Source organism: Phascolarctos cinereus, unplaced genomic scaffold (assembly GCF_003287225.1).
Source record: "Phascolarctos cinereus isolate Bilbo 61053 unplaced genomic scaffold, phaCin_HiC Scaffold_1;HRSCAF=81, whole genome shotgun sequence".
Taxonomy (NCBI): Eukaryota; Metazoa; Chordata; class Mammalia; order Diprotodontia; family Phascolarctidae; genus Phascolarctos; species Phascolarctos cinereus.
In genome coordinates, this window is record NW_027555514.1 from 131,924,940 (window position 1) to 131,940,695 (window position 15,756).

The 15,756-nt window shown below is 35.0% G+C and overlaps 1 protein-coding gene across 2 annotated transcripts in view; it reads right to left on the minus strand.

Annotated features, from left to right (window-relative positions):
* MDFIC (MyoD family inhibitor domain containing) overlaps positions 1 to 15,756 on the minus strand; it is a 113,616-nt gene that overhangs the window by 38,546 nt on the left and 59,314 nt on the right. For both annotated transcript variants that reach the window (XM_020984657.2, XM_078154181.1), the window contains exon 4: positions 10,225 to 10,500. In XM_020984657.2, the coding sequence (XP_020840316.1) occupies positions 10,225 to 10,500 (276 nt within the window). The remainder of the gene's footprint in view (positions 1 to 10,224; positions 10,501 to 15,756) is intronic.

Genomic DNA, 15,756 nt, shown 5'->3' on the forward strand with positions numbered 1-15,756 from the left:
CATCAAAGTCCATTTAAACTCTTTTCTCCATAAATTTTACAACTTTCACTTTAATGGGTTTATGCTACTGTGGAAAATGTAATCATTTTCACAAAGTAGTTGAAAATTCTCATTTTTAAAACGAACACTTTTCCTCTCCATCAGATATGGATAAGTTCTTGATAGTCTGTGCTCTTTAAAAATAAGTTCCACCCAGTGTAATGCTTGTGTTCCATTTATGTGTTGGCAGTAGAATGAGATTTATTAAACTACTGTTTTCCAAAGGCCCAACACATATTACTTCAGAAAGCAATAGTGCAAGACCTTTCTCCCGTATCAGTTTACTGCCACAGAATGAAAGGCCCACTGCTTGGGAAAAACAAAACAAGATAGAATCCAAAACCACCAAAGTATGTGGAGCAATTCAGAGCTATTTCCTGTCAGAAGTCATAGGAAATCTGTTTCTGGAAGCTGTGATTACACCACCAGATTATACCATCCTTTTATCCTCCGTGGCTATATTCCATTCTCTTCTGCGAAGAAGACCTAAAATTGTAGGTTAAATGAGAATCCAGAGCTCTACAATCTAAATATCAATTCTGTATTTTGGTTATTTTACTTAGTTTTACAATCTGCATTATTCTGGAAATAGTGTTATTAGGAGAAGGAACCTGAGGCAAGGAATCGAGAGCATAGGATCACTGATTCAGAGATCAAATTTAGATGTTTCCTAATCGGGCCTTCTCAATTTAAAGATGAGGGCACTGAGTCCTACAGAAAGAAGTTAAGTGGCATGTTCAAACTCACACCTGGAGTAAAGGTTAGAGGCAAGATCTGACCTCTTCTGACTCCAAATTCAATCATCATTTAATGCTTACTTATTCTCATTTTATAAATGAGGAAACTGGGGCAGACAGAGGTTAAGTGACTTGCCCAAGGATAAGCAACAAGTGTCTGAGGCTAGATTTGAACTGAGATCTTCCTGACTCCAGGCCCAGTGGTCTATCCATTGTACTACTTAGCAGCCTCACTAACCTTTCGTGCTTGTTCATCTCCATGACCCTCTGCATGTCATTCCCTTACCCTAGAATATTCTACCCCATCTCCCTCATCTTATACTCATCCTTCAATGCCTTACTCAAATGACATGAAATTTTCCTTGATCATTGAGGAATTAATGATTAAAAATATGTCTTTTTAAAAAAAGTATCTCTTATCATACAATGACACAATATACTACTTATCATGATCTGCCTCATATTTGAAAGATAAAGCATTTATTAAATGCTTACTATGTACCAAGTTCTGTGCTAAGTGCTGGGGAGATAAATATATACTTGAAGATTGTTTCTCTATCTGAGAAACCTATATTTTCATAGGAGAGACTACAACCATTGGGGAGGGATGGCCAGGGAAGGGTATTTGGTTTTGAAATGCTATAGAGATGGTGAGTGGAGCCATATGGATAGAAACCAATACATCCTTTCCACTAGCAATGGAAGTATTCCTATAATCATGGTTAAAGACTGAATAGAGGCTGGTGTAAGGCAAGAGCAGGGAGGATGGTGTTCATGTCAGAAAGCAAGAAAGATGGCAAGAAGATGGACCTGGAATAAAGTGAAGCACAGCTGGAGTCAGCCAGGATATAGTGGATCACATGGGGCATCCCCCAGTCATCAAATTACTGGAAGCCCTAGGGTGGCAGTTCCATAGCTAAAGTCTCCTCTCTTACTCCGTGATCATGAAGTCCTTGAAAGAAGGGATAATGTCTCAAAAATGAATTTCCTCTAGACAGCCTAGGATAGGCTGATAGAAGATCTATGTGTTAACTAAACGATGCAGCTAACTGCTGTTATCAGTACAATCCATTCTGATATAACTCATGACTGTATAATGAACACTGAAAGTGTGTGAGTGCTGAAAAAGTTGAAAATATACAAATGCAAATATTTGCCAGAGCAGTGCCAATTTCCCCAATTACACATGGCATTCCCAGAAATGACAACTATTTATCAAGAGCTAGATACCATTTAAGGGGTGGAAAATAATCCAGAAATTCCATAGTGGCCTAAAAACCAGACTTCTCTCACAATGTCATACATTCTAATGCCAAAATAGCCAGGAAGTGACCAGAGCGTTTCCTAGATGACAGAATTCATCCCTGGAGAATCATGGCCCTTCTAGGTACATGACTGTAGAGTCAATAAAATTTCTGTAATATTTGCTTCATTTTACAGAGAGAATTTTGGTGCTAACAGAAGTGTAACTAAGTTACTGATAACTATATAATAATGTTCCTGAAAGAGCACTGAGAAAGATATGACCAAGTTAATATGGGATTGCTGAATCAATCAACCAACCAGCATCTGTTAATAGTCCACTATATGTCAGGCACTGGGGATACAAAGACAAAAAAAATGAAACCATCGTAATTTTCAAGAAGCTTACACTGTAAAAATAAGATGTTTTTTAATAAGCTGCAAAATTATTCATGAATTTTTATACTTAACAAGGATTTACAAATGAAAATGAGAAGGATCATTGTGACTTCTATATATTGCTGTACTCATCACCCTAGCTCTGAAATTGTGTCCAATGAGATGTTTAAGTGTATATGTCTTCATAAATGTTCGACCTAAAACATCAAATATGAGCCGTTTCTATAATGGCAAATGCCACCCAAAGATAAAATAGCTACTGAGAATAACTTTGTTGAAACTTAGTTTCACAAAAAACCTTTGATGGTAATTGGCCAGCCTAAAACATACTTGGATTTATCACTGTTCCATTTGGCAGGGAGAGTCCCTTTGACTATAATGAAAACCCTAAGCAATTTGAATATTACAGAATACTAGATTATTATACTATAATTACTTAAAAGGTCAAGAATCTTAAACATTTAGTCTTAAAACTCTCCACCTGAATGATGCAATCAGAAAAGTAAAGTACGTATGAAAATATTTAATTATGCAAAACAAGGAGAAATATGATAATTTAATAACCTTTAAATAAATCATACAATGTTTCCCCACATAGATACCTATCCCCAACCAATTCTATTAAGGCACTTAACACAAAACCAGCACTTTTTAATGTGTGTGAGCATACATTTATTTTCTAGTAGTGTTTTTAAAGAAAATTGGAAGGAGCATTTTGGGTTATAATGGTTTATGCTGCTTACCTATCTCAACAGGAGGCACAATTGATTAAAGCCTTTTTGAAAATGTAAATTCATTAAATGTATCTATCTTTATAAGAGAAAGAAATTATTAAGAATTTTAAAAGAAAACAGAATAATTTCAGGAAGAAATGAATGTCTGAGAGAGATACATAGCTATAAAATAAACATGAAAGTGATTAACACTTTGGTGGAAACATATATTGAATTTATGTCACCAGGGACTGTACAGGCTTAAATAAAATACAAAATCTTTTGTATTTATCTACATACAAGTTGTTTCCACCCCCAACAAAATATAATCTCCCAAAAGGCAGGAATCCTTTCATTTTTGTCATTATATCACCAGTGCCTAGAAACAGTGTTTAATAAACACTTGTTGAATGAATCAATGAATCAAAGTGTTTGGTCCACTGTCAATCTAATTTTTAAAATTAAATTTAGATTAAGAAATTTATTTAGATTGATTTAGATTTAGATTGATAATGAGGTTCTACTGTTCCCCCACAGAGTTAGGAGATTTTATGGTCCTTCTCAACAGTAATATAACATATGACTTCCAGTTTTAGTTCTGTCACTGTGTGACCCTGGGCAAGGTGTTTAATCTCAGAGCCTCTGTTCTCCCACCTGTAAAACAGGTATAATAATACCTGCACCTACTCCTTACAATGTTGTCATATGAATCAGATGAGATGATGTATACAAGTGCTTTATAAACCATAATGCCTTATGCAAATATCAACTATAATTATTAAACAGTTTTTAAAAGTTATTTATTACAACAATAGGCAGTTAGGTGGCACAGTGGATAGAATGCCAGGCTTGGAGTCTGGAAGACTCATCTTCATAAGCCCAAATCCAGGCTCAGACACTTACTAACTATGGGACCTTGGGCAAGTCACTTAACCCTCTTTGCCTCAGTTCCTCATCTGTAAAATAAGCTAGAGAAGGTAATGGCAAATACTCCAGTATCTTTGCCAAGAAAACCTCAAATGAGGTCATGAAGAGTAGGATACAACTGCAATAACTCAACAACAACAAAAACAACATTACAGTGATGAAGTCATAAAATTTTAGGGCTATAAGAAAGAGAGAGTGGAAGAGGCTGGCTTTGGAGTCACTATGACCTGGGTTCAAGTCCTATTGATACATCACTGGCTTTATGATCCTGGATAAGTTATTTTACCTCTAAGTACCTCCAGGAAATTCTAAGACTATGGCCTGAAAAACGGCTACAGGTTGTTGTTGGTAGGGGAATTTTCCTCACCCAGAGTTCCCTAAACCAACCACAGATCCAAAACTTCCCTCTCCCCTACATATAAGGGTCGGCGATCTTTATAGATTATCTAGGTCAATCCAGTCATTTTAGATAGGAGGGGACATTAAGCCCCACAGAGGGTAAGGGTCTTTTCCAGTTATCACAAAGCTAACCATTAGCTGGACTGGGTTTATAAGTTAGCCTTCTAAGGCAGCCGGTAGCACCTAGCACATAAAAAGCCAGATGTGGAATTAAGAGGACTTAATTTCATTCTACTCTCAGATATTTAATAGCTCTATGACTTTAGACTCAGTCTGCCTCAGTTGCCTTATCTATAAAATGGGGATAACAGGAAAACACACCTCCCAAAGTTGTGAGAGTGGCATGAGGTGATATTTATACAAAGTTTTTGCAGATCTTAAAGTTCTATATAAATCAATGCTGGCTCATCATCCAGGATTCTGTGGACAACATCATTTTACCTTCCTTAGAAAGCATACAACTTTAGAACTGAAAGTTAGATAAAGAACTTAAGTATATACCAGAGACTTTGGGACAAGAGTCCCTGCAAAGCAAAGCACAGAAAAAGCTAATTTAGGGATGGGGGGATGTCAATGTCTCAAAACTGTCAAAAAATGTAAATTTCCCAATCTGAGTTCAGATATAATCAATAAAAGAAAAGAAAACAACTTTTAAAAGGGTGAACTTATGAAGCAATATGACTAAAGAGGTCCATTTCCCTTGATATTGGCAACCTGTAATGTTATGCCAGTTTAAGAATGGAAGGTGAAAGCCTACAAGGTGTCAAAGCCTGAAGTCATTAATGATTACTACAATGTTTTTCTAAACTATAAAGGGTAAGCACTCAAAAATATTTTCTTGACTGAATGATAAACTATAGAAACAAATCTTACTTTAAAGTTTTCTCCAAATTAGTGCCTACTCAACTTAATGACTTACTTGTAAGTCTCAAATCTATCCTATTTAAACTTATTCTATGTTTATCTATCTATGAATACACATAGTTCATTACTTCTTGATAGCATTACTAATGCCTTCTAACCTAACTCTAATGAACCATCGTTTGGCCTATATCAAACAGAGATTCATCTAAGACTGTTCTTGGGCCTGAGTGACATTAACTCACCTACATATCAATCTGTTCTATTTCTTACCCCTTGTGCATAAGTTCTTATGGAACTTAGGGATAGTCCCTGCTCCCAAGGAGATCGCAGTTTAATGGGGGAGACAACAAGAAAATACCTAGATAGACAAGATAAGTTGGAGATCATCAACTATCAGACAGAAGGGACTAGATTAAGGGAGACTTTGAAAGGCTTCCTGCATACGATGGGATTTTAGCTGAGACTTGAAGAAAGCCAGGAGACTGAGACAGGGAAGAAGAGAACTGCAGGCATGAGGGACAACCAGTGAAAATGCCCAGTCAGGAGATAGATTGTGTAAGACACAGCAAGGGGGACAGTGTCCCTGGGTCATAGAGTACATGGGTAGAAAGGCAAAAGAAGATTCTGAATGCCAAAGAGAGGATTTTATGGTTAAGGCTGGAGGTGATACGAAGCCAGTGGGTTTATGGAGTATGGATAGCCTCAAGGCAGGCAGAACCACCAGCAGGCTATTGTAATAGTCTAAATGTGAGATGATGAGGGCTTGTACTAAGCAGGTAGCAGTTTCAGAGGAGAAAAGGAGAAGTGTACAAGAGATGCCAGTAAAGTAAAATCGGTATGTCTTGACCAGGTCACACCTCATTAGGTAACCTGGGGGAAGGGTCACCATGTTAATGCCAGAAATAATGCCACCTAACTGGCATATCCTCAGAACTCCTGAGCTCAAGAGATCCACCAGCTTTACATTCTCTCATAGAGAGATTTATAGGCATGAATCACCACACTTAATCTAAAAATACTTTTATAAAATTATCTGATGTTATGAATTATTCAGCTAGGTGGTACAGTGGATAAAGCACTAAGCCTGAAGTTTGGGAAGACCTGAGTCCAAAGCCAGCCTCAGACACTTATTAGCTATGTGACTGTGGGCAAGTTTGGAGTTTTAACCCTCTTTGCCTCAGTTTCCTCATATGTAAAATTAGCTGGAGAAGGAAATGGCAAACCACTCCAGTATCTCAAAATAATCCAATAAAGACAATAAAAGCATTATTGTTCCACTTTATAGATGAAGAAATTAAGGTCTGGGGTAGATATGGGGCTGGCCCAAGATCAAACAGCAGGCAAACAGAATAACTCATACTTAAAACCAGGATTACTGACACCAAGTTCCTTACACTTTATCACAGCTGCCTTCTTTGTCTAACTCACAGCAGAGCATTTAATCTATTTTAAGTGAATGTATATGATTTTAATGGGGAGGGGAGAGAATAAGGAAATTTAATTTCAGAAGAAATTGTAAATGCTGTTTTTATTTTTAATCTACTTATATTTTATATTGAAATGACATAATATTAAGTCTTCTGGTAACTAGTGAGACTTAAGGTCCTGAATTGCTTTCCTTTGATGTCCATTTTTCTCATCTTAAAAAAAAGAAGGTCCCGTTTCTGATACTATTTTATTTCCACATTACCATTTGAAAAAGAAAATCTGAATATTTATGTTTTAAGATTATGTTTAGCAGTGAAAATTAATTTCTTCATCTTTCAAAAACCAATCATTTTAGACTGTGAAGATTGCCATCTTTTTAAATGGTATGCTTGCTGCGTGTAATACGTGCTCTTCAATTTTAGCAAAGTGCTTCCAAAACTGGTTATTTGCAAAATGGAAATTTTCCTCAGGATAGTAACCATATATATATATACAGTTTATCCATGGACATTTCACAGGCCCTCACAGAAATGTGTAAAAAAAATTTTTTGGGGGAAGAGCAAATGGTCTAAATTATATACTTCTGAAATCCCTGGCTTTGACAAAGTCTAATTTACTTTTGTTAAATTGATTTAGAGTTTGTAAAATGTTAGCCATCAGGTCTGAGAGCAAAACTAACACTAGACTGTAGTAGTAATAGACAGTATTTATATATTAGCGTTGCTTCTTCTTCACTAAATATAATAAATGGCCTTCTGAGAAATGGAAAGACACCTCCTTTCCACAGAGTTTGAGGTTAAGGGGGAAAAAAACAGCCTATAAAAATCGCAGGTAGAGTTACCAAAAGAACTGCCAAGAATTAAATTACCTCAAACTAAGAATCAAATCATGAATTAACCTTAGTTGAAATCCACCCATCAAGGGCAATGTTTCCTCAGTTTCATCATTCCTCCTAGTACTACTCTGTCAGGAACAGAATTGAAGGCACTTATCTCCTCCAAATATGTGCAGAATTTTTTTTGGTTCTGTAAATGTACTGTATTCATTTGCATTTTTATTCTAATAAGATCTACTTGATGTCTTTGATCAATCAACAAACTTTTATTAAGTACTATTTATAGCCCTATTACAGACTGTAAATACTTAAAATACTTCAGTAATTTTAAGTAGCCTGCTTTTTTATAAAGAATGTAGATTTTTAAGCTATCATGAAAGGCAAGTGAATTAAAGAAAAATGTTTTTAAAAAGTGACTAGATTAAAAGGAAAAAGACAAAATGAAATGATAGGTGTCTTAAATAACACATATATAGTACTTCTCTTTGACATAGCATTATTTCACCTGATCACCTAGAATACAGAGGTCTTCTAAATAAAATTGCATTGCATTCTCAACCCCTCAGAGAGTCAGTTTAGTTAACAGCCTACTTGTGCTTCAGAGTTGACCACACATCTTACATGTCAAACTCATTTTAAAGTGCCAATCATGTCCCTTCCAATCTAATTAGTTTGGGAAGTAATGTCACTGACCTAGAACTATGCAGACAGCTTATTATCATATCATTTGATCAACCTAACACTTTAACTCAGTTGAATTTAGAACACCGGTAAGCAAAGTGTAATATAGTTTCTTCCAGTTCATTACTGGTAATTCTCAACACAATTTCCTATTTGTGAGTAAAACCCACCCTGACAAATGAAGAGTGCTCAGCTTTATACAGGCATCACAGAGGAAGTAATTATTTAGGTTTTAATAGAAGTTGAAAAAGAAAGTTAGAGGAAATGAGTAGATAGCCAATGTAATTTGATATAGACCTTAAACTAAAAAGTACCAAGCACTACAGGAAGAGGAAGGCCTAGAAGACAAAGGTATACCAGAGAGGGATACATATGAGCAACGATCCATATGGGTCCCCAGTCTGGAAAAAAAAAAGCTACTTTTGTAGGTAAAACAACAAATATTTCAAAAGTAGTTATACTAGTAAAAGGGAATAAGTTGTTATCTAATATTATTTATGATTAATTAAGGATTTTTAAATTAAGTCCTAGTGTTAAATCTACAGAATCTCAGAGACGGAAAGGATGTTAGAAGTCATCTAGTACAACTTGTACCTGTATAGGACATTATCCAATTTACACCATTTTCAACAAATAATTAAACAGCATACACTTCAAGACCTCTAGTGATGGGGAGTCTTTTGCGGCAGCCGCTAATTCTGGACAACTCCAACTGTTACAAAAAGTTTTCCCTTATAGCCAACCTAAATCTGCCTCTCTGCCAACGTACCCTCATTTCTTGGATTTCTGCTCTCTGAGGCCAAGCAAAGACAGTCTAATTCCCTTCCACATAACACCTTCCGAAATACTTGAAGACAACTATCCTGTCCCCAGGTCTTCTCCAGCTAACTACCCCGAGTGCCTTCAGCTAGGAACTTTGGGCCTGCTACAAGATTGGGGCAAGCACAGCTACAATGGGAAGGCAGTCAGCAGAGATGAAGAGGAATTAGGATTAGCTGAACTCAACAGGTGATAATTAAGTCCACTGGCCATGGCAGTGGAAATGAAAGATTAGGGGAATATTTGGTAATTCTAATGCATCTGAGTGGGAATACCCGGAGGTATTCTAGTAAACAACATACAATTAGCAAGATTTAGAGTTGATTATAAAGTGGGTACATAGATGAAGTTTGGTGTAGTGAATACAGAACCAGCTTCAAAGTCAAGATCGGGATTCAAAGACTGTCTCTGACACATATTGGCTATAAACCCTGGGAAATCACTTAACCTCCCAGTTTTCTAGCTAATTGTCCAAGACTCTAAGTTGCAGAGTAGATAACTGACCTGCTTTAGTAAAGGGAAGTGATCCCTTCCAGTACCAATAAAATCACAAGTCTAGTTCCTGTGTCTATTCTATATAAGTTATTTAAATAATATATGTGGTTATGTATTAATTAAAGTGATAGTGAGAGTAACAGGAGTCATTTATATAGGGTGTACTAAAAGTCTTAGGGTAGTTTTAAGCTTTAATAGCCTAAAACTACACTAATATTTTAAGTTTTAGGCTATTAAAAGTTTTAGATTATGGAGTTACTCTTCACTTTCAACATTTACCTCTAGAAATGATGAATGTTTAAAAGTAAGAAGTCAATTGTCACTTTGTTAAAATATTTCATGATTTCCTATGGGGAAGCTACTTTGTGTTTTGTCCTAATTTCTATTTTTCTCTGAAAAACAAGTAAAATTAGAAAAGCATGGGCAGAGGAATCAAGACAGTTGGGTTCTGGTCCTGGCTTTGACATTAACTTCTGTACTTCATTTTAGGTGGAAAATGAGTAACTAGACCAGATCATCTTTAAATTTCTTTCCTGCTAGAATTCTATGATGACTTTAGTTATGCTTAATTGCTTCTGCTGCTATTAACAAGAATGAGCTGGAATTAGTATCAAAAATTTAAAAATCTACACAGGACTTAGCTTACCTTCAGGTGATGAGCCTGGTTTTTGAGAAAAGACAGCGCTTACTTTACTCTTCTTGCTCATGTCACTGTTTACAGACAAGCTGGACTGAATTTTTTTATGCATTTTTTGTGAAACAGGCGCAGAAAGTTTTCGGTTATCTATAGATACATGTCTAACCCCATTGTGGATTCCATTCCCATTTCTCAGATTTGTATGACCATTCTTTATCTTGCCCATTTCCTCCTCACTTTGTTCCTGTGCTGAAGTCTGGGGCTCAGGCAAGCGTTGAGGTTGTGCTAAAATGAAAAAAAAGAAGAAAATTTTAACGTGGCAGAAATCTAACGTTAGGAAACAACGTTTTCTAATACATATTTCAAATGGCAGAGGAGAGAAATTATTGAAAAGGACTAGCAAAATCCACAAAGATATATTTGAAAAGTAGGCATTTAACAAACACTTCTTGACTGGTCGACTGGTAGGACTGCCAAATATGACACACAGGATAGAACTATGAGTAATGGAATAATTTTTAAAACCATATGGAAGCTGAATTTTGATAATAGAAAGTTTTCGACCATGGAACTATATTTCAACATAAGTCATGGAGGAAATAATCTAGGCCTTAAAAAAGAGACAACATACTTTAAAATATCCTATTGGAAAAAATTATGTGCTGGACGTGTGGAATGAAAGAGATTTATAAGATAAATCTTATAAATATTTCCCTCCTTAAATTCTCTGTTTTCATGCTAATAACCATGGATAAGACAGTAGAATGTAAGCTACTTGAAGGCAGGTGCTATTAGTTTTTTTTGATTCTGTATCCCCAGTGTCTAGCAGCTAAATGGTACAGTGGATACAGCACCTCAGATACTTAGAAGCAGTATGACCCTGGGCAAATCACTTAATCCTCTTTGCCTCAGTTTCCTCCATAAATTTGCCTTACAGTTTCCTGTAAAATGATCTGGAGAAGGAAATGGCAAACCACTCCATTATCTTTGCCAAGAAAACCCCAAATGGGGTCACAATGACGTGACTGAGCAGCATGGACTTAATAAATTTCTGTTGAATTGAATTTAGTTGAGGGAGCATGTGATGGCCAAGTCTGGAGTCAAGTTCAAATCCTGCCTGTTTTTTATGTCATGTGTTATTATATCATTATTATATTACATTGTGATGTGTAAAATACTTAACCCTCAATTTCGTCATCTGTAAACTAAGGGGGCAGAACTACTAAGTCATCCAAAAGGTCTTTACTCATTGTGACTCTATGATCCTAGGATTTCCTTGGAATGAACAAATTAGATCATGTTCCTTTTAAAATCTGGACAGTAAATTATTATTAGACCATCAGCTTCATGAGATCAGGGCCCCATGCCTTACTTAAATTTTACATTTTCCTATCTACCTAACACAGTGTTCTATACCTAGTAGATGCTTAATAAATGTTTGCTGAACTGAAAATGTATAAATTTTCATTTTTTAAAATGGCATAATATAAAATGCAATAACATAGTAATTCACAATAAAAATAAATGAAATAACAGTAATTAACAGGGATTTACCAAGACTCAGTTTAAGTCTTCAAGAGTATCTGTGATAAATATTTTCACCACCAATGCAGACTGCAGTCCTTAGGTGACTCAATGGATAGACAGTCTTTAAAAGTTTGTTGCTGTTTAGTAATTTTTCAGTCGTGTCTAACTCTTCGTGACCCCATTTGAGGTTTTCTCGGCAAAGATACTGGAGTGGTTTCCATTTTCTTCTCCAGCTTATTTTACAGATGAGGAACTGAGGCAAAGAAGGTTAAGTGACTTGCCTAGGGTCACACAATAAGTGTTTGAAGCCAGATTTGAACTTAGGAAGACTCACTGCCAGGCTTGGCACCTTATCTACTGTGCCACCTACCCACTGCTATAGCCAAAAAATTAAGCATCTTGCAGTCAACCTGGCAATGAGCTTTGCTGAATTTAGTGAGGCTGAATCTCAGAAAATGGATATGGACTTTTATCAATAGATGCATACTTAAAGACTTTCCAGACTGGTAAAAGCTGCCAGAGCTTACACTATTGATGAAATAGCTTTCATCTTCTAGGCCACAATAAAGCAGCAAAATAGGACTTCAGTGAAGAATGAACTAAAATATAATAAATATCCAAGACAGGGCCTAATTTTAAGTGAAGGAATAATTTTATAACATCATATTTTGTCTCAGTTATTGTACACATACCAAGTGATCCTTGAATATAAATGCTTTCACTATACAAAAAAAAAAGTTTATTTGCACAGTGTAAATTCCAAGGAAATTTATGCCTCATGATTTTTTCAGTTGACAAATGAAAGATGATACCCAGAAGTTTTTTCAGACTATTTTTATTAGCAGCAATGATCAATTGCTTTCTAAAGCAAGGAATCCAATTATCTAAAAAACTTGTTACTCACTTTAGCAATAATATTCAATATCAGTAACATAAAAGTATTACAACTCTTTATTTTTGTTCTGACAGTGTCTCATATTTTTAAAAATTACTTGCTCTTCTGACAATTATACATGCCCTCTCAAAGCCATAAAGCAAAATCAAGGCTTCTGTAGAAGGAATTCTGTTTCTTATGAGTGTGCATTCCTTTAATTTGGTGATTAATTTGCTGCTCACATAACCTCTCGTATCGACTAGAATAACATCCTGTTGACTCCTAGGAGCCTAACATTAGGAATGCATATGTATTGAAAAAAAAAATGCTAGAGACAGTTAAACCCAATCTAGTACCCTTCTCATTTGGGCTCAAGGCAAATAAAATATTTTGGTCCCACTTTTCACCAGTAATAGCAGTTCATAGAAGAGAACTGTGCAAAGAATGCACACTGTCCACTTCTAAGAAGATAGCTAAGCTCCTAAACAATTTCTTGACATGTGCTACAGGCAAATTAAATAAAGATTCCTAAGTAGTAAACAATCTCAACGATAAAAACAAGAACACCAGAAGATAATTCTATACCTAAAAAATAAAGTTCTTAAAACTGACAGATCTGACCTTTCCCCAACCACCTAAATTAGTTTAATTTGTCAAGCCATTGTAGTAATACCTTAAACCATACTTACATCTTCAAAACCATCAAAAATACCATAAATCATACTTACATCTTCAAAACCATCAAAAATACCATAAACCATATTTATATCTTCAAAACCAACTAAAATACTCTAAACCATACTTATAAGTTTAAAACAGCATCTATTTCTATTAGTGAGTCTGCAAATGGGCAACCTCAAAAAAAATGACAGTCTTAATTCTTTCTTGTTTCATATTCAATTCATTATGGGGGTTTTTTTGCAAATTTTATTATTAATGTCTATCTAACCCCTAAGTACTAAAAACAAAAAGTATTTCATTTCAGCATTTTAACACACAACTTTTTGGCTGAATGATTTTGCCAGTCATACAAGGCATACAGGTCAAATCAAAACTGGATGAACCCCCAAATGTATTAGTCATCTCCATTTAAATTTATTTTGGCTTTATTGATAATTTTTCACAAAGGAGAATTGAATCTTGTGGTTAAATTGCTCTTGAATTCAATTAGGAAACATATAACTATTTTCTAGCAAAAAGAACAAAAGTACCTGACAGAAAATTAAGCCACAATAATTTGGTCTAAAATAGAAATATTTTTCACCTTATTGTATAAAGGTTGTGTATAGCTTTAAAAAAAAGGTAATATGGGGAATGACACAATGCTTCTTAAAACACAAGTGATGCCTAGGGACCCTCACTCTCCCTTTAATGATCCACTGCTCTCATTCAGCTGTCTTTCTTTTTTCAAATCTTTACATATGTGACAGCTCTCAAAAGTAGACCATAGACCATCTGGCATTTTCAGAGGTGTAACTTGTGCAAATTCAGCTCTACTGGGAGCACAATGCTATCTTCTGCCTGCGTTATAAAAGGTACAATAGAATGTAGAACTTATGAGTTGTTTTGAATTATTCATTTTTTTTGCCTGTATATTCAAGAAATTTTACAAACTCTGCATTTTGTACTACATAATCACATGCGTTAAAGGTACAAAGAAACTTTTTGACACCTCTTTTCTACAGAAAGCTGGCATTTTGTTTGATATGTGAACATTCAGCATCTGTTATATCATTCTAAACAGACCGTATGCTTCTACAAAAGACCCCATTTTAAACTCTCTCTGTATGAGCAAAAAAATGTATTCTTGATATTCAGTAACGAATGCAATACACATCAAAATTTCAAATACAAGTTATACGAACATTCAGCATCTTCAAACCTGGATAGCATTGGTCACCCGCTTACCATATGTTTAAAGATTTTTTTTAATCACTCCTCACACTACACACAGCCTGACTGTAATTTCAATATCCATGATGAATACTTACAAATGTCTTAGGAAATACTGTGCTTTCTAAGTTCAGATGTTTTCAATCTAGGGAGAAACCAACAGATTTAGGTCTAGTGATTTTCAATAAGAATGATAAATATTGGAGTAATGATTCAATAGCATGAACCTCTTTTGATAAAAAAAGAGAAGATGGTGTAGCTAGTAACAACTATACAAGAATCTGCTGCTTCTGAAATAGCAATAAAAAAGCAATATATTGCTATTGCATATAATCTATTAATGTACCAATGATGTTCAGTCACAGGTCTCTTTACAAAAGTAAGACTTAATAAAATTACAAAAATTTCCCAGGCTTTTTAGCCAATTTCCATGGTTATTTAATTGTATACATATGCAGTGTCATAAAATTAAATGGTTATAGATTTAAAATTTACAATAAAGAAGATAAATGCACATTGAAACACATAAGAGAAAGTATGGAAATTAGAGACTTTAAATTAACCAATAAACAAGTATATAATAAGAACATACTAGGTGCTCAGCACTTTGCTTTTATGGTCAATATGGAAAAAGGTTACAGGAAATAAATACATGAAAAGGAATAAACTGTTTCAACGCATACCAATATGATATGTTTTTCTGCTTAGTATAAGATTATATAACTTAGTGTTTGCTCTACTGAAAACCTGGAGGCACCTACCTCCATAAATGTGATTAGTTTAAGCTGCCTTACCTGTAGCAGACCTCTTTCATTTTCACTATACCACAATCTCTCAAGAACAAGTATGTCAGTTACCAAGAGTAGTTTCTCCAATCTATTTTTTTTTTGTAATGGCTTGGATAAAAATTCTTATCATGTCCTGATCAGCTCTGGCTTGGAACTTTCAGACCAATACCAATTCACTAGGCACCCAGAGTTTCATCCCACCCAGAGGGTAAAGGAGAAATCATCAGAGAATCTGATAAATTAGAATAATTGCAATTTTATAAAATTTAGTATAAAATCCTTCCTTTTCTTTTTGTGGGAGTTGAAGTTCCTCTTTTGAAAATTGTTACTACTTTAGCTTTGCTGATATACATTGATTACATTTTAATCACTACTTCCATACCTCAAAAATATTTTGTTGCCTGAAGACTATCCCAATTATCAGCTTAGGCATTTGTTTCTTGCTAATCATCTTCATTC